At 40.9% G+C, this 20,453-nt stretch overlaps 1 protein-coding gene across 1 annotated transcript in view; it reads left to right on the top strand.

The window, feature by feature from the left end:
- Positions 1–533: 533 nt before the first annotated feature.
- EMCN (endomucin) overlaps positions 534–20,453 on the top strand; it is a 46,194-nt gene continuing 26,274 nt past the window's right edge. The window contains exons 1-6 of the mRNA XM_026078394.1: positions 534–551; positions 1,037–1,046; positions 1,329–1,388; positions 9,394–9,516; positions 16,159–16,191; positions 19,253–19,318. Coding sequence (XP_025934179.1) covers positions 534–551; positions 1,037–1,046; positions 1,329–1,388; positions 9,394–9,516; positions 16,159–16,191; positions 19,253–19,318 — 310 coding nt within the window. The remainder of the gene's footprint in view (positions 552–1,036; positions 1,047–1,328; positions 1,389–9,393; positions 9,517–16,158; positions 16,192–19,252; positions 19,319–20,453) is intronic.

Raw genomic sequence — 20,453 nt, 5'->3', positions numbered from 1 at the left:
GGGGGGGCAGGGGTGTACTCCAAACAAACTGGGCCARTTTGGTGCGTGCTGGGACATGACATGATGAAGGCGGCAGAATACCTAGCAGAGATATCCCATGGGGAGACACTGGTGTAGGGGCAACCTCCCAGCCAAGACCCATTAGAAATGTGTGGGGTGCCATCACCATGTCGCAGCTGAGAGGACTGGTATCACCTTAAATTCCTTAAACAGCAGTTGTAAGGGCTTATCTGACGAGGCCCTGTCCTGAATATGTGCCTGCAGAATTCCTGCAATTGTATTATGTATTTTTTTCCTGAATCTCCAGGTTAGGTCACTGACTCTGGCAGGCCTCAGATGGAGCTCGTGAAATGCTAATTAGACTGCAGCACGCTAAGCAGAGGGAACAAAGCTGACTGTTCTGCCCTGTAGCCAGAAAAAGAGAGCATGCCAGCAGATATTACCATGAATGGAGTCACACCAGACTAGTGACATCCTGTCCTGACTCAGTTTTGCAATGTCTATATTATGGCATTTTAATGCAACATGACAGGATGTCGCAGAACAAACCTGTAAGCACTGTGGGATTAATCTGTGCCATTCTGCTCTCCCATTCAGTAGCAGAGCTGATCTCTTCCTCCCCAAATGTAACTATCCTTGTCTTACAGCAGTGTACAAGGGTTGTTTCTGACTCAGTGCAATTTTGCATCCCCTTCATCAGCCTCTAGTGTTAATAGAAAATAAAAGGACACCCCAGAAATGGGGCTGAAAATCTTCTTATTTGAAGTCAAAACTCTAGTTGAGTCATGCTTTTAGAATTTTTCTGCACAGCCAGGAGATGTAGAAATTGTTTTGCTTTTCTTTTTTTTTTTTTTTAATAAAATTGCAGATTTTTACCTACTAACTTGACCTAGGATTTTTAAGATTGCTATCATTTACTGCAGTAAAATCCCAACAGCTGGAGCACTGTCTCTAGGGCAATGTGGAATGCCCATTGTTAGTCAACCTGATGTTTCCTGGACCATGTTCTGTAAATTCTCCTCTCTTCCTCACACAGAGGGATAAAGGTGAGGCTGAAAGCATCTCCTGTCAGAAAACAACCCACAGTCCTAGAGGTGAGGCTATGAAAGATGCTCCCCATTAGGAGCAGTGAGGGCATAGCTAACAGATTTAGGATACAGCTTGAAAAAGTTGCTAGCAGAGTTGTATGTCTTGGTTGCTTCTGGACTTGATTTTCTAGGAAGGTCCTTGCTATTCTCTGCCTTATATGCCTGCCTTATCTATACCATAATGCTAAATAGATCTGGAAGATGGCTGAACTAATGTATTTTTTTCTGTGTTTATTTCAGAAAATGATACTACAGGCACTACCACCAAGGCATCCTCTACCATATTAACATCAACATCAGGTAAGAGCTCAAATTCACTGTTATCTGGTACTCTGAAGTTCCCATCACCTTTTTAACTTTCAGCTTTTCTAACCACTGAGAGAAATCAGGTGAATTATTTCATCTAAGGTGACTGTAGTACACTCTATGTCTTTGCCCGAGATTCTCATATAAGTCTGTTGAGAAGAATAAAAGATTGAGGGTTCTTAGTGTGGAAAGGCTTAATTTGAGCAAGCTGGGGGGGGGGTGGGGGTTGGTTGTTTGTTTTCGTTTTTTTTTCCAGATGAAAAAGGCTTAAATTCTCTGAGTTTATAGGCTCTCAAGGAGTGGTTAAAGTGTGATCAGGTACTAGCAAAGTTAGCTGAGACTCAGTTCAAGAGGTTGTCAGACTGAGAACCTGGAAAATGGCACCAGCTATCCATCTAGGGATATGGCAGCAGAGAGTAACTGATCTTGATAGGGCTTAAAGAATAAAGAGTTATATATTTGACAGCACTGGGTTTCAATTAATGTAAGAGTATACATGTGCATAAAGCTGTCACTTGCAGAAATGCTACTGATAACTTCTTAAAACTATTGGTGTCGTGGTTTACATTTTATTGATTATTGATGTTTTTATGTGCACCAGTGCTTTCTGTTTCAGAAGATGCACTCTCTCTCTTTTGTTTGTGATTGTTTTAACTAAGTCAAACTTAAATTCCTAATACTATGAAGAGTTAACAGAGAAGCTCTCTGGCTCAGATGGTGAAAGTCTGTGCTTCTGGCTTATATCTTCAACTGACGCATTCAGTTCCCCTTATTCTGTACCTTTGTACTTATTAAAAATCAATGTTGATTACATTTCATACATGTGAGCTAATTATCAACTCCTTTAGTAGTTTGAATGTTGAAGACACTGCTGCATTTAATAAATGATGCATGTGACACGAGAAAACTTGGAAATAGACTGTATTTTCTGATAATCAAAGGCACCAATGAATCTGTTGCAGAGCTGGGAGCACTGAGATTATAATGATGTATACAGCTGTAGTGCTAGTAATGGAGGTGAATAAGATGCAGCCAAGTGAAGTAAGCATATGTTATGGTTACTATAGCACAAGAATTAGTCCTTTCCAAATTGTGTTGCAGTTCTTTTATGCTTCAAAAACCCAGATGTTTACCTCTGTTTCGAACATGTAATGAAGGTCAAACACAGCACGGTGGATGAGCTCTTCAAATGTTTTGCTGAAATTTGCCTGATAGCCTTTTGTCTCACAAGGGAATGCATTATTGTTACTTATGCCTATGAGAAAAGTCTCAGAAGTAACCTATGAGAATAAACATTTTGTGGGAGTGGAACAAGCTCTCAGGAAGCTCCAGGCCATTCTTCAAGATGTTGCTCTTCTAGGTGAACAGCCAAGAAACCGAGAATAGAGGAAGAGAGTATGATCAAGTATGTTTTAAAAGTTCTGGTGCAAATATTACGTTTAGAAGTACTAAATTCATATGAGGGAAAACATTTTCCCCATCTATGAAAAGGCAGCATGATATATGTTGGATTGTTGACAAGGATTGAAATGAGCGTCTGTAGCATTTCTGTTTATAATAGATTACAGAATTGAAAGCTGGGCTGTTAAAATAATTTTGTTATGTGTTTCCATCCTGGCCACTTCAACAGCAGGTTGGCCAGTCCATTCCCTTGGCCATATGCAAGGGGCACGTAGGAGCTGCGGTATGCCACCCATGCACTGTGAGACACACCAACRTAAAACTTTCCAAAACCTTAGTGATGTCTGCTCCCCTCCTTCTGCACCAGCAGCAGCTAGAAGTGATCCCTGCTGCCCTAGGGAGTCCTTTCTCCTCCTGTCAGCCTCCAAATCTTGCCACTCTGGAGGAGAAAACAGAAAACTACGATGAGCCTCAGTATAAAGGGCACAGAGTTCACTGCTGGGAATATCACTCAATAGCAAATATTCCTCTCATCAAGGATTTCCTACACTTTTCTGCACACCCTAGAGAAAAGCCTGCTAGGGGCTCTTTTTTCCCAAAAATCTGAGTACAGAGGAGGAGAATAGAAGACACAGGGAAAGTGGGTCTGGGAAAGCTAGCTAGCAGAAAAACTTAACCAGAGCTTGACATAATCAGCACAGACAAAAGGAAAAAGCTCCAGCAAGGTTAGACAGAGTCTCTTTCCCCTCAGTCCTTTACCTGTAATATGAAAGCTGTGTTCCTGCTTGTCACTCATACTTTTTTCTGTGGAGTTTACATCCTTCCTCCTTCTAAATGCAACAAAGCTCTGGTCAGAAATCCAGTCCAGCAGCTCAGCTAACCCTTCCACCCATGCCAGGCTCCTTTCCCCGCACCTCTCCCCTTGGCCCTGTCATGCCAAGCCCCTTCCCCTACCCACCAAACAGCATACGCCCCTTCCCTAGGGCATGGCTTGAGCATACAGCTGCTTATTTTCAGTGAGCAACTTGCTGGTTGTTTACAGGCCAGGTCTTCTCTGTGATACAAACAGTATGTGCTTTGCATCATCTTTAAAAATATATGGTTAAGAAAACTCTCTTAAGGGCCAGACTACAAAGAGACATTCATTACCTTTTTGCAAGAAAGCAGCTAGAGCTATGTGATATTTATTTATGCATGATAAAATAAATCAATAAACATGTGCATGTCTTTCTTACTGTAATGGAAGCTGTGAACACATTCACTCAACAAGTGAAAACATTGCCATCATCAGTACTGACAACAACTGCAAGAGAAGCTAGAAATGAATCCATCACAAGCAGTAAGTGAAAATTTCTTTGAGCCAATTGTTGATACATTTCTGAAGAACTGTGTGGAGGGGGAAATAAAAAAGAAGGAATCAGATGCTGATCAGAAATTTAAGAAGCAGAGCCTCTTGCCCTGGAAATTTGTTTTACAGATAGTGAATTCTATGGTGAAACCTTTCGGGTATACACAGTGGCTCTCTTCTGTCCGATTCAAGACAGCTCCAAAGCAAAGTCTTATAACTGCATTACCATAGGCTTGTCTTCAGTGGAATGACCTATCTGTGGGATGTGGGAGTGGTTTCTCTGCAGTGGAGGGAGCCCTTTTCATTTTGATCTTCAGTTTAAATTAAATATTCATCTGATAATTTAAAATTAGACTGCAAGCAGGCCAATAAGTATTTTGCACATACATGTGTATGCAAAAATTAATCAAATAACTTTAATGTCCTTCCTTTATTAGGCTCAACCCTTTCTTCAGCTAATGCTACACAACAAACAACACAAGGTACAACAACACAACCACCAGCAAAAACGTCCCCTGCAGCRGAAGATAAAAGTAACAGCACAACAAACAGTAAGTCATAATTTCATTGAACCATTTCTGATTCATTAGAAGCTATAGCTCTGAAAAACGGTGTGGAGCAATAAGAAGAGATCAAAGAGAGTAGTTTGGGTAACAGATTCAGAGGTTTTGAGAAACAGAGCTCTTCATCCTACAGTACTACATGTCCTTAATGAATCTTGCCCAAGAATCTGACGCAAGGAATATTATATCTTTAATTTGCAGAGGAGGTGATCTGGAGCCATTACATAGGATTTGAGTCTCCCTGTAACTGGAGAGATGAATTTGGAAGGGTTTTAACTTTTCATTTCTTCTGCTTTTTTTATTTAATAAGTATTTAATTAAAAGAAAATGATTCTATATGATCAGAATGGTGTCAAAACAGCCCCTTTTGTTATATATATATTCAATGCTAGAGTTAATTATATTCTGTATTATACTGAGTCATAGTACTGAAAGCACAGATGTGGTACTAATTACCCTGCAGCAATCTTAGGAAATACTTTTGTTCCCCATAAATCTTCAGAATAACATGTGTGTTGGCCCAGTGCATCAAAATCAATTTCATCTTAAATTTATTGTACGCCTTTGGGATATTTACATTGTTTACTTGTGTACATTAATCCAACTAGTTAATACAGTGCATTTCTTTAATTTTCTTTTCCTAGAATCTGATCTCTTTGTTGTCTATGAACTACAAGATAAATGTTTGCTTAAGCCTTTTTCTGAACCAGAGCTTTCAAATACTCCATTTTTTGTATGTAATTGACTCAAAAAATTAAGAAAGAAATGCTGTAGATACTTCACTCAGCAGTCAGTGGTATACTGACATTCTCCAAATTGACATTTAGAGCATACRTAAATGTGACAAATGATTAGAACTTGGTTTTTCTTTCCTTGGTTCTCTTGTCTGAAAAGTGAGTTCTGTTAGTAGGCTGCATGCATGCTTACTCTGTCCAAATACTCTTTTAAAACCGTCCCTCATGGACCTGCCCCTGTTATGCTGCCTATAGAGCAATTTCTCTCTCACATAGTGGTTACATCTTCTATCGACACAGCTTTCCTGCTGTGATTGTCATAGGAATAGTCTGATCATTAGTCTGCGCTCTTTTGCATTTTGGCTTGCCTTTTAAATGCTAGTATTGGTGAATCACAGGATACAATTTGGCCAGTGCGCAAGCTGGTGAAGTGATACTGAAGGCCACAAAGAATCTTTTTAAGTTTGTACTTGTGATCGCATAGGCCTGTCAGGAGTCCACAGAGCATCACATCATGAGTGCAGTTTCTAGTCCTTTAGGTTTGACAGAGGTTCCTGACTTGCGGGTATCAGATTGGCACAGCCACCTGGAACTAAATCTTACTGACAGGTAGAGCTCTGAGCATGGGGAAAAATGCTAATAAGGAACGGCATGCCTGTCTGTGCAGCTTAGTTCCAGGCGCTGCTCTGAACCGATACCCTGAAAAAGTCGAGAGTAGGTCAAATTACAAACCTCCTGAACATTATAAGAAAGGGTTTTCCTGTGGGTGGTATAGTCCACCATGAAAATATGCATTTGTGTGGAGWTACAAGCTTCAGTTGCAAATGGCCACAGGTGTAGATTCTGCAAGTAGGATGGCTCTGGGTATGAAGTTTTAATCAAAGCCCTTTTTTTCTGTTCCTGTTGTTTTCCCTTTCCACCATCCATCATTTAGTCTGTCTCTGGCTGCTTGTATCGTGACTTACTTTTAAAGCCCCTCATTTATACCAGAAAATAAAAACTTTGAATAAAAATAGTTGATAAATGAACCTAAAACAGAAGGTTGTGTCTGCACAACCTACACCTCTTGAGTAAACAGGAACATTGAATAAGACCTTGAAAACTGGCCCAGGTTAAAAGACTTTATAATATTTTCATTCAGTTTTAAGAAATATTTGGAAAAACTGTGTGAGTGAAAACAAGTTTTAGTGTTTTAAGACAAAAATTTGGCCTGCCTTGCAAGAAGGTCATGGCTTGGCTTCAGTGCAGGGGCTTTGGGACAGGACACAGTGCAGGGGCTTTGCAGATGTATGGCCAGCCCTTGTGGAATACAGACAGGTCCCAGGACTGCTATATGGCTGGCTTGGCTACAGAAATCTGTCTGTTTTCACAGGCCAATTCGCCCCACACATTGGCACTTTGAAATATTATTGACTTTGCTGTCCAGTTCCGGGCTGTGTGTACATCCGCGATAGCAGTGCAGGGCAGGGAGGAAAGTTTCTCCCTGAAGACAACACAGGCCTGGCAAGACTTCTGCTCTTAAAAGCAGAAGAGAGAACATGAAAGTTGGCCACTATCTCATTTTTTTCACTAGCACTCAGCTTCTCCCCTTTTTTTTGTTGGCCTTATTGAACTGAGGCAGAAATTGAAGGTGCCTTCACTACACCCAATTTTTAGTAAAAGTCAGGTATTTCTGTTGTTTTCTAATGGAGGCTGTCACTTTCCCTACTTCAATCCTTGCTAAGAGCTTCAGTGAATGATCACATTGACACAGCAGAGGTTTGACAGGGCTTCCTGTCTCTGCTACTATTTCTGTGGCTGCTGTCACCATTCATTACAGATTCAGAAAGAGCCCCCAGTGCTCCATACTCTGTGAAATCATGCAAAGGACTTTTTTTTTATATATATATATATATTCAGTATTCTTTCCTTCTGCAGGCCATAAGCACAGTCTCTCCCTCTTTCTGTTCATGCCCTGTTTGTTAGCTTGGAAGCCAATAATTAGACTTAGAGGGGTGAAATCCACTAGTTCACAACTGGTCAAAAGAGTGACATCACTTGTGCAGTCTAGACCCCAAAGCAAGAATTTTAAATAGTTTCACTCCACAGCAAGTTGCATCTGCAAACAAGAATGCCTAACCTGGGATATTTGGAGTTATCAAAGAGAATAGAAACCGAGATGCAACAAAACATATCTATGGAAATGCCAAAATATATGTGGATTATATGTAGGTTAAGTAGGAAATTGTACTAAGATCAAGTGAGGACGTGTGTTGAATTTCAACTGGTTAAAAAAAGTGAAGGACTCTCAGATCACAAATAGTAAGGAAAAACCTGAGACTCAGACAGCGGCTTTGCAGAGCAGCTTCAGGTTCCCCCTTGTTGATTATCCCTTTGACAAATATGTGTTGAGAACAGTGGTTAACACGCTGTCATTTATCTTATCAAAATATCAGCAGGGAGAGCTGCATCACCACCAGGGAGTTCTGCGACTGCAGCAATCAGCCGCATTCGGACAGCTATTCTACAGTCTTTACAGCTTTACAATTTTATTCATAATCAGCTGTTGACAACAAGCCCATTAAACGATGATGTGACTGCTTCTGCAGCAGCAGCCATCCTCTGCTGTGCTGCTTTTCTGCGAATCCAGGCCTCCCCCTGTCAGGCAGGCAGAAATCTCTGCTGCAGCTGGCTGAGCCGGAGCATGATGAATTACTGCAGGGATGTGTCGGTGGGGACAGCAGAAGTGAGTCACCGTGTGCCCGCACAGAGTCCCCCGCCTATTCCAGCACAGAATGCGGGCACCGCAGTAAGGGCTTATGCCATCTCCTACTTTTGAAATCAAATTAAACCTTGCATAGATATGAGTTAGGGGATTTACCAAAAAGGCAGATTTCTAGCAGGCGCACTGTGCTTTCAGTGCTGCTATTGCATATATGAGCAATGGCTGGATATGGACGCCTCTGTTCCCATAGGCTTTTGGCACAGAAGCTATTCGATCTACTAAATGTGTTGTTGGTAGAGCCTCTACTGTGTATGAGGCATAAGGTCTGGATACTGCTTAAGTGCCACTTCAAAGCCACAAGTCAGCAGAGAATTATGTTGCTAGGATTTAATCTTACAGTTGTATAGTGGAATTAAGGGAACTTTCCCTGTGAGGCTGCATTTTTCATCTCAGGAGTGGTGAAAACTTGCACACAGAATTTTGTACAACAGCATGTCCGCTTCACCCCTTGACATCAGGAGTGGAGCCTGATCTACAGTCCACTGAAATAAGTGTAAAAAGCTTCACACCAAGCTGTAGGTAGACGTAAGTCATATCTGGTGCTATCCATGAGTAGCAGGAAGAATTTCACCCAAACTGAATTAAAAAATGAAATGAAAATGAGATCATCCCTCCCCTCCCCTCCTGATCCCCTACTGAGGAATATACAGCGTACAGCACATGTTCCTGAGAACAATCTGTTCTCACAGCTCCTAAACACAAGCAGAGTGCTTAGAGCTGGGCTGCTGCCAGGATTGACAGGACGTGGAGAATGTGTGATCCCGATGGGAAAACAGCTCTCCGTGGGGTTACAAGAAAACTGGCTGCCTCCCTCCTCATTTCTCCCACACACCTGATTATTTTGTGCAGTTTGCAAGGCATATTTGTGTTTGAATGTCTCTGTGCATGAGGAATTGCTGCTAGCGTGGTTTTCTCTTCATTTTCTTATCACAAGCTTTTACTGACTTGCTCCTATGATAAGGGAGCCACAAGAGGGTTTCTGTTACTACTTTTACAAGCCTGCACATGTTGGGGGGTGGGGGAACTCTTYTTTTTTAATTGATGTAAGGTTAAAATTCAACATTTAAAGTTTGAGTCTGAAATAACTGCAGTAAGAACCAAAAGTGAAAAGTTTGTATTTAAAGATTCATTCATCACTTCCATGATGAGAAATCTACAGGTGTATCTGACCTGATTGTCTCATTTCCAGCTACACAAGCAAATGAAACACAATCAGCACAAAATAGGACTTTGGGTGATTCATCTACTAAGGGACCCTCCTTGCCTCCTACAACTGTTCTACAAAAAGCAACTTCTGCTCCTGAAACCTCAAGTAAGTCTTGGAAACATACATGCTATTTCCTTATCCAAATGGTTGAAAAGATGCAAATAATTTTGAATCCCTTCTTCATTTGTCATGTATTGTCCTGGAATAATGGCTCCTCCTTATTTATGCGTGATGTGATGATGGATCCATGTCATCTAGTTACGCAGTTACAATTAGTGATGGGCAAACTTCAAAAGATTCAGTTTGGATACTTAATGTCATTACAGGAGGATATAAATTATAGAAGATAATAGAAATCCTTATACGTGCTGCATGTGGTCATTGTGTAACATTCACTGCCACAGGAGGTCATTGAAATAAATCCTCTGGCTGCAAAGCAAAGAGGAAAACAGCTATAATTTTTATGACTGTTAATAAATCTGGAGGGCAAGCTAATGCATATTACCAATTAAATGACATTGTTCAAAGTACAACATGGTCACATGCAAGGTCAAAAAATATCAATCCTTCTCAACTCCCGTCTAACTTTGTTTTGCTGGGTGTGTTTATCCACTAAGCGACTTTGTGGCAAAGGTAGATGCCAGGTCATAAGAGTGATAATTTGTTATGCTTCTATCTGGCTTAGCTTTGCTAGATTTTGAAGAATAACAAATCACTTAGGTTTTCTTAAGGTCTCTTGAGCCCTCACTCAGTGCTTGCTCTCAGCTACACGTGCTCTCAGCTAAACCCAATGAGGACACTGATTTTGTTTGTGTATCCCAATTATTATCACACAACATCCTCCAAGAGAGATGAGACCCTGTACAACTGTCTAGACTGCTGTGTGTGGGAGCTAAGCATGGAAGACAAGAATGAGTCCTCCATAACATTTTGTGGTGGTTAAACTGAGCGTGGCAAATGTGTGTGTACTGTGATTTTCTCATGGAGGATGGGACTGGATATAAAACAGCAGTAATATCATATGCTCAGTACATACTGAAACAGTTAGAAGAACACAGAAAGTTAATAATAACAAGCATTTTAGGAAAGTTGGGTTTTGTTCATTTTTTTAATCTAATGACACTGATTTAGGTATCTTCATAATTATTTCAATAAGTCTGTGCCCCATAATACATATGTTGTGAGCTGTAGTTACCTGAATATCCTGTTACGTTTGGTGTCTTTTGGCAGACACACACACAGTATGGAAACCATACCCTTGGTACATTGCAGTAACACAATAACTTAAAATATTTTTAATGGAAGTTTCTTCCCCCTCACACAGGTAAATTCTCCAGGTTAAAATGAATTTGTAATACATATATACCTATGGATCATGTGTATTGAATTACCTATTATATTATTTGTACAATTATATTCTACATTTAAAATTTCCCCAGAAAGCTTTACATCCTTCCATGGGTCTGTTTGTGAAAGTCATCATCTTACTCAGCTCACTTTGCTGTAAAACCAATAAATTTTCATTAGCTCAGGGACTATCCAAGAAGCCAGGACTCTAATTGCCTGTCTGGAAAGAAAGGGACCATCTATCCTGGGCCACTCAGTCTAGGTCCTTGGCATAGCCAATACTTTGAGTCCCCATAAAACTGCTGTTTCAAAATCACTTCCTCACTCACCAAGGCTTCCACATTTATACATTCCCTGTCTCCTGGCAGAACTAGCTCCAGGCTTCTCTCTTTCATCTTAAATATGCAAGAAATCCCTTTACTCACCTTGATGAGTTAGGTAGCTTATCCCTAATGGGTGTACCTTTAGACCACCCCCTTATTCCCTGTGCAAGTTAAAGACTTAAAAATATTTGGCTCGCTCTAAACAAGTTTCACCTCACATGTGCAATTGCTCAGGGCCCGAGAAAGCCACAGACAGCACCCTAATAACTTTAAAAATATTGCAAGTGTGGAGCCAGTTGTTTTGTTTTGCACTAAGACTAGAAGAAATGCTGCATATCTCACTGAGATTAGGTTTTTTCTCCACAGCCCTGTAAAATTTCACGTTCAGGTGCTTCTCTAGGGACATGGATACCTTTTTGTTCACAGGAGCAGAGGCTGGTATGCAAAAGGGGCTCACGCTGCAGCCTGTAGGGGATAGCAGAGCTTGGAAGCTGAAGGCGCAGCTTCTGTGTGGGAGCTCAGGGGAACACAAATTAGTGCGAAATTGGTCCAAAACGGAACATTTCTGTTTGGTTCGCTCAACCAAAATATTTCAGCTGGCTAACCTCAATCCGAAAGAATATATTTAGTTTTGAGGCCATTTTCCACAAAAAAATGCCATTTTTTGTGAAAATTTCCTTTCTTGCTGTGGAAAGGTAAAAAGCACATTTAGAGGAGAAATTTCCAGCCAGCCATATCAGGGTGTGGGAGGAGTGCCACAGAGAGCTGGAGAGCAACTGAAATGAGTGGGGTAGCCTAGGAAAGAACTTGGAGAAACATCGGAGAACGGTATTGCTATATTAAAAAGACTGAACCAGCCAGCCCCAGAGGAGGGGCTGCATAGTGCTCACCCAGGCTACAGAAGGAAATAAGGACTGTTTTTAGTGGAGGGCAACCTGCATGCATGCCCTTGACATGTACACATCTTTGACTTTAGCTGTGTCTGTCATGTATAATATACCTCCTGCTCATTCTCTGCCTCCACAAAGGAATGCTTGCTAATATTTAATTTTCTCCTTTTGTTTAATTAATGAAAAATTGGAGATTTAATGGATCCCTCAGAGTCTAAATACACCTGAGAAACAGCCACTATTGTATCTTTTCATTGTGACCTAAACAACAAAAAATCCATAAAGCAGTATTAGAGTAAGTTCACCCAGCAGGGTGTTAAGATCAAATGATCTATTATAATAAACTGTCAGATGAATCAACCTGCTGCATCTATTGATATCTTTATTGCACTCCTCAAATTATAAATCCTACTCACTTGATTCACAGGAGGCATCTCCCTAAGAAAAATTCTTATGAGTAAGACAAGGAGGATTTGACTCTTTCTGTGCATAAACTGTATAGGAATTCTGGATAGTGATATCAGGTAAAAATTATTTGTCCTAGCTTCAGTGTCCTCACGAAGAGARACACATGAGAATCAAAGAGCTTGGGACATGGAAAATGTAGCAAAGCTTCAGTTAATGCAGTTACAGATCTACAGCATGGTTAGGATAAGGAGGGGTYTTTAAGGTTCTTAATTTTGCTTTGATTTATATTACGGTATCCCCTCTGAGTAATCAGCCAAATTTATTCATTTGTTTTGCCAGTGAACACAATTTCATGTGGCTGCCCTCCAAAAACAGAAGCAGCAAACTGCAGGATATCAAGGCTGTTTAGGTAGCAGACCTCTAAGGATAGAGCGGGGAGAGGTTAGTTACCGGTCTCTTTCTCCATCTGTCARGCTTCTAACCAGCTCCGAGTTGACTCAGGCAGGTATTTTCAAATCAAACCACAGTCATTGCCAAATTTTTATCCTTGTCCTCCTTACTGCACAACAAGGACTCGGCACAGCCAGTGTTGTACACCTCACTTTTCATGATGAATCTGGAAATCTTCCCAGATTATTTATGCAGAGCATCTGCCCCTCTAACTCCCAGCCCCAAAGATGTGGTAAGCTACAAACAGACAGCTAGAACAACTATAGTAAATATGTTAGCAGCAAAATGTTGCCTTTCTTTCTGTCTTTCTCTTTCTGTAGAACAGTAGTGCATGACCCCACCACCAAGAAGGGCACTAGATGGTTATTTAGAAAATGCAAACTGAAAACACCTACTGACGTGCTCTGATAAGTGCACTTTGTTTATGTGGCAGGGCTGAGCAATCTCTGGAGCAGAGTGTGAGCTAACAGCTTGCCTGCATACTGGAGATGGTGGGGGGAGACAGGGAAGGGGGCAAAAGGTTTTTCTTCATTGCCTGCTTAATTTTTCATGCTCTAACAGAATCCAGATGAGATATCTTTGGGTAAGATGTTTGTAGTTCTATTGTGTATAGATGCATATAGTTTTTAAGAATAATAAGGGTCAGGAGGCTTCTACAGTCCCTGAACTAAGGGAAAGGGACTGTAGTCATGCTGTCATGTTTACTACCTCCGATCCGCTCTGCCTTCTGGGTTTATTGAAGTGGTGAAAGCCTGGCCAGGATAGCAGCATGAATTCTGGATGCGCCCATGTGTACTGACTGTCCTAAGGTCACCTGATACTTCCCATTCAAAGATCGTAATATCATCTGCATACAATTTTGACAAACCTTAAGTCTTTCAGCTGAAATTGGATATCAGCCTCAGTCTTGATAGACTTTTTCTATTTATTTATTTATTCTGATTTCAGGCAAGATGGTTCATTTTGTTTGCAATACTGAAATCAAAGGAAAATGTGTTATTACATTAGAATCTTGAGAACTTTCCTTAGGAAAGCTCAACTCTCCTCAGACTTTGGAGAAAAGACTTGAAGTTTCATAGAGAAGTGACCTACTTCTAAGACTTGACAAGGTCTTCTCCCCATCTCCATGACTACATGTGTGCGTGCAGGTGCGCGTGTGCGCACACACACACACACACACACACACAGAGTTTCAGAGTTTTAGAGTTTGCTTGATCAACCATTGCTACATGATCTACATGATCACATTATATTTTTTCAATGCAACCCCACTCTTACAGGGTGCAGGAAAGGCAGTATTCAGGTAACGAACAATCATTTCATATTTCAGTGTTTCCTTAATGCTGGATATGTGTCCTGTTCCTTTCTGTACTGTGTGTTATTCCAAATCTCCTTTGACAGTAGAGTTATTAACTTCCTCAAGCTCTTCTTTAGATCTTGTCATTAATATTGCCCAAACATGTTATAAGTGATACCTAATGAATCRTCACAAATTTCCTCTACGAGCAAGGTGGCACTACTTTTTGCAGATGGATTGCTGAGATGATAAAAAGCTTATGCAAAAAATATCCACTGAGTTTTAGGAAGCCAGCATGAGATATAGTGTACCTCCAGAGTACTTAGTATTACTAATATTTAGTATGTTCAAGAAGAGCTCTCACTGCAGACTTTTGAGTGCTTGACTTTTCAACTTGAACAGGCTTTTCATGCATTCTTCTGATTAAAGTGCAGTTAAAGCTCTGTCACATATGTCATTAGCAGAAATGGTTATTTAGACCCCAGTGGCTCAAGTGATTCCTGTTTTTAATTGTGCGTTGAGAGGAGGAAACACAATGGCACCCATTCTAGTTTGCAAAGAGTATATTCACAGTAGTAGAATAATGTGTTTAACTCATATTACAGCTCCTATTGTAAGAGCTGTCTTTGTACAGAGCATCAGTTGACAGCACTGAAAGTGCAGCAAGGGTGTAAAAGTGAATTTGTACTCCCTTGGGATCCCAGTCTGATATGGAATTGTGTAACCCTGGGCACACAGAGGAGATGCTCGATGCCTGCTCTGAGTTATGGCAACTTTCACACCATTACCTTTGCTGTCTCCCAACCTGGCACAGCTGCAATGCAGAGGATGTCATGGTTGGACATGTCCTTCCTAGGAGCTCTCAGTATAAGATCAGTTAAGCTATGTTTCCCCACAGTCACCTGGGCAGAAGCAAACACTGAAAAGATGCAGCGATGGGGTTTTTATGGTGATATTCAACCTAGAGGAAGCAAACCAAACACCCTGATTTACACCTCAGAATAGCAAGCAACTGCTGAGGATATAGTGCCTAAGGGTTGGGGGGTTTTTCCATGGTAGCTTCAGCAATCCAGTGTGAGAGACCTCACCAGCCAGGCAGAGAGCCAGTCACTAGCCTCTGGCAAGAGACAGTCTGTCTCGTACAAACAGATAAATGTTTTGCTGCCAGTTCACACAGGTGGATATTTTCAAAGACACAGATGAGTTAGGTGCCCAGCTTCCTTTGACTATAGAGTGATCGTGGAAGAGATTTAATGTAAAATAATAAAAATCACAGTGGGAGTGATGGTTGTTTGTGGCTAGCCTCCAAATGTGAAATATTCACAACCTTCTTAATTTCCAAGCATGCTACAGTCTAGACACATGAAAGCAGCAGCATACTAACAAAAGCAGGAAATAGTGTTCTGCACCAAAAATATCTGAAGTGAATGGAGCAGCTGACAGTGGTGGGCCAGTAAGCATTATGCAGAGAGCAGTGTAAGGTCCATTTCCTCCTCATTAACAATGCCTCTTACTCCTGCTGCTAGGCAGTCTGCTAGCCAAGAACACTAAGATAATTAATGAAGATTCATTTTTAAAAGGTTTTGTGACACTTGAAGGTGTGTCTCAGGCATTTGAGTTTCTTTTATTAAAATGCTCATAATATTTGTCAGTTAAATGCCAGCTGTTCAAAGTACCTATTTGGTTTTGGCAGGAGAAATTTTTTAGGAACGTATCAATTAATTCAGGATTTTCTTCTCTTGAGTGGAATAGCAACCCAGTGTTGGCTGCGCTTTGGATTCCAGTTCCATTTATAAGCGACTTCTGCAGACTTTGATAGCTTTGATTTTCTGAGCTCAGGAACAGTGTCAGCAGGGCTGCCACAGGCAGCTGCCGTTCCAGGACAGTGTTTCTTGTGCGGTTACAGAGCACATTGCTAGAGTCTGCCAATTTGCATGATATTGAAGACTCACCTTGCTTTCTCCTCCTATAAGCAAGGACATCTAATCTTAAAACAGTTACTAATAAAGCTGTTCCTTCTGTTTTATTACAGGCCTTCCTGTGAGCTCCACAGCAGAACCAACAAGTAAGAGTGACAGAAGGGCTTGATCTTTGCACACTTACTAAAAGGGCTGGCTTGAGGTGAGAGGGAGGCAGACTGAGAAGAGGAAATGCTGAGGGAACTAAGAGGCTCCAAGGGAAGAATGAATTGAAGTGTTATGTTGAGAGGCAAATGAGTGATGCTCAAGTTGTAACAGTGAGCAACTTTTCTGTGAACTCAACTGAATGGCATGTTGGACCAGGAGATACTGAAAAGAAAACAGGGCATGAGCACAAAAAAATCAGGCCCGGTGGATCACATGATGCAATGGGAAATTGATATAAAAGTACAGTGTTTACCAAGGAGCTTGTTCTTTCTGGTGGCTCTCATTGCTTGTGCTGTAGTTAGAACCAGCAGTAAGAATTGCCCAGAGTAAGTCAGCAGTTTCCTGTGCTAGTGAACCAGTATTGTGCTATTTCCCTTTCTTTGGGCTTATCAGGAAGCAGTCTCTTCTGTACTGGTCCCTGCCGTTCCTGCTGCTGCTAACGGTTTGTCCCTCCTGTTACCATGATGAATCTATTACTCTAATTAATTGCTGTTCTGATCCCACATCATTCCATAGCTGGAAAATATCTTCCAGATTCACTCTGCAGATCTAGAGAGTACAGACAGGATGGGCTGGCTTGTGAGAGAATTTTAACTAGTAAAGTGGATAACTGAATTAAAGGTTTTAATTCCTTAATCCATTTTATTAATTCAGTAGTGTTTCTTTTTAGCCATTGTATTTCTCATTGATAGTCTCATATAGTTAAAACACTGACATATGGATTCCTCTTTTCTGCATTACTCACAACTTGGTCATTTAACAGAGAGAGAGCTAGGAAAATAATCTGTGGATTTGAACCCTCAGTTGTTTCCTGAGGAGATGTTGGACAAATATGGAGGATACACATCATGTTTTTCAGTGTAATTTTTTCTGTTCGTATTTTCTGTCAGTATCCATGATAAGTCATTGCTGTGATAGTTGTCTGCTTGTCCTATATATCCTGTAGTATAGCAGGTAAGGTAAGGAATGGGGCAGTAGTATTCCCCTGGGAAATCTGAAGCAATCATATGGAATTATCAAAGCATAAGAATTACTTACATCACCTCCTGATGGTTCACACGTTCCATCCCTGCATTATCATCTCCCAGCAGATAGGCACCATGGGGGAGGTGACTTCTACTTTAAAGAAACATAGTGCTTTTTCAGAGATAAGGGCTCAGGCAATGATTGTTTCCTATACTACAGCATCAAAAGGTCTCAGCTAAGACTGTATTGTTTTGGCACCTTACAAACACATAGTAGGTGATCATTTCTCCTCAAGAGGTTTCACAACCTTAGACCAGACAAACCCAAAAAAAGGAAACAAAACAGAAAAAATAAACAACCTGCCCCAAATTCACATGGCTACACAACAGCAGAACAAATTTTAGAACACAGTTCTCACAAATCCTTACCTTTGCAGTACCAGCCAATCCATGTTACATTTTAAGCAGGACCATGTGGCTCCAGTTATCTGGAAAATCCAATGTACTTGCATATCCAGCAAACCTGTGGAGAAACTAGCCCCTGGCTCTTCTCTGCTTTACTCCTCTTGTATCAAGCAACAACATGCTGTTATGTATTTGAACGGACCAGTATGTTGTGAGAATGGAAATAGGGGTGAAAGAAGAAGAATGGAGAAAAACAATCTCCAAAACATTCATTGATACTGGACCTGAGTTTAGAATTAGTGCAGCAAGCAGAGAGAGTATTGGCTTGGCATTGTTTCTTACAATAATTCAGTAGACTAGAATTACAAGTACTGCCTATACAAAGGCTTCCATAGAAAAGATGGGCCTGTAATTCAGAGGTTCAGCAGCATGGAATTGAATCCTGGCTCTCCAAATGGCCCTGGAAATTGATTTTAATGACTCAGTTAATTTCATGACTCAGTTTCCACCCATCAAGTTGAACTGTCTTCTGTTCTTAGGAGGAGAACTGTGCATCCCTACCTGTGCACAGGGCATGTATGTACACCCTAGCAATGGGTCAGTGACTGGGACAAAGCCTCAGTGGGTGCTTCCCCGTTATAATTACTTATATACAAAGAGCTATACTCTCTGCTACTATCTCTTTTTAACAGACCTTCTCCCCCAAGCACTGTTTGAGAGCCACGTTTGATATTATAATGAGCAATAGAAATGTTTGGCCTTACTTTATGATGTTGATGCTAGGCATCTAGCTGTCCATTTATCCAGTTGATTGGCTTTTTCAATGGCAGTAAACACAGGTATACTCAAGCCTCCTTTCGATATGGAATATAATCCTGTGTGCTGTATAATGTTACTAGGGAAGCACAGATGTTTGCTTTTTCCTTTTTCTCTCTTGAAGCTCAGTGATTCTGTTTTTCTTCAGACTGTTTGCAACAAAGTGATAAACATCTTGTGATAAAGTGATAAACCTGACTGAAATTCAGATTGGCACGTGAAGATAGAAACACATTCCTTAAAATCTTGCCCTAAAAATGTCCCAGAGGCTTCCAACAATCATTGCTCTCTCCAACTATGGCAGAGAGAGAGCATACACATGCCTTTATAACACTTGACTCTCAAGAAAATTGCTAGCTACTAATATTTCGCCTCTGAATGTCTTCATTTACTATTAGCATTTTTTACTGTTAATAGTGAATTATTTTAGTCTTTCTTCTTTTGGAGGCAGGTCTAATTTTCACTCTCTTGCTTATTTATTTGTGTGTCAAGAGATCTCTCTAAAGTCAAACAGTATCTTAACCTCCTAAAATTGAAAGTTGGTAGCTCGTGATCTGTAGGTGAGTAAGCAGATGATCCTAGGGGAGACAATCCAAGTRAAGTGCTTTTTTCTCCTAGGCCACACTAGAGAAACTCTTCTATCTGCTTGCCAAATTATTCAGGTATTATTAAGAACACATTTATTAGTGGAGCACACAATGGCTCCAGAATTGGAAACACAACAATTGTATGAAAGGGTAAGGAAAGAGAGGGGAAGATGAGCTCTGACAATTATATATTAACCTGGCAGGCAATGTTTCTTTTGCAAATCTAGATTTTGGCAGTCCTGGAAGCAGTTCTGGAAACGAGAAACTGCCAGAGGATACCATCCATTATTCTAGTGAGTGTTCCTGCTTTATTGTCCATCTCTTGAGTTTTCAGTAGATCTGTTTGGCTCTAGGTGAGTGATCAGATTAGCAGAGAAATAAAACTGGCAGTTTTTCTTAGTCTTTACCAGACAGTAGACCCTATTACAAACCCATTTTAACTGCCTGTTATAAAACTCCTCTCAAAGAGAAACAGAGCTTAACAAGTTGACACCACTCTCACTGGAGAACAGCACAATTATTCCTAAGGACTGAGGTCAAAGTGATACAATTGGAAAAAATCTGAACAGTCATCTGCTGTGAAAGAAGACACAAGGAAACATAAGAAAATATTGTTCATATATTGTTAAGGGTATCTATTGTTATGGATATATTGTAATGAATGTATTATATGAATATATCATTCATATTGTAATGGGAGTATGGAGAGGGGGCTAGGAGGGAGTCTTCTGCAAACTCTCCAAGCAGTAAATATTTGGATGGTGCATATTATTTAAAAATATTGATTTTAAAAGTACACATCTCCAGAGTGAGAGTGTTATAGCAGGTCTGCTATCTAATACCCAGAGTACTGGCTTAGCAAATTACGTGGCATCAAGAGCCATTGAAGATGCCATTTCTAAATATCCTTTGCCTTGCTAGACCAGTCATAGTAATGTGCATCTTTCAGCCTCAATCCCCACCTCCTTTGACAACAGATCACATTACATTTAAGACTTCCTAAATCCTTCAGGGAAAAAGCCAACAGGCTGCCATACGTGCCCCCACTCTGCATGGGTGCTCGGGGCGAGTGCAGCCCAGCGAGGCGGGAGCTGGGGGGCTGCAAGGAAGGCTGCCGGGGGGCTCTGCCTCCTGGGGCCAGCAGCGAGAGGGCCGGCGCCTGCCCGGGACTCCCACTGCAGCCCCTGCACCCAGGGCAGACCGGCCCTTGCAGGCCAGCAGACTACAGCCTGCTAAATTTGAATGTGGCAGGGCACTGCCAGGAAAAAAAGATAAATGGAGAGAAACTGGGCCTGTATGTTTCCTGCAGCAAAGCTTCTCTTCATTACATAATTCTTTCCTTTTTACTTCTTGGCTGGGAAACACCTGTCAGGAAATGGCAGATGGTGGGAAATAATAAAAGGAAAGAAATGTCCTCATTTGAAAAAG

Source organism: Apteryx rowi, unplaced genomic scaffold, assembly GCF_003343035.1.
Source record: "Apteryx rowi isolate R43461 unplaced genomic scaffold, aptRow1 scaffold_48, whole genome shotgun sequence".
Lineage (NCBI taxonomy): Eukaryota > Metazoa > Chordata > Aves > Apterygiformes > Apterygidae > Apteryx > Apteryx rowi.
The sequence above is the reverse complement of the archived record's forward strand: the minus strand, read 5'-3'. Positions and strand labels throughout refer to the sequence as shown.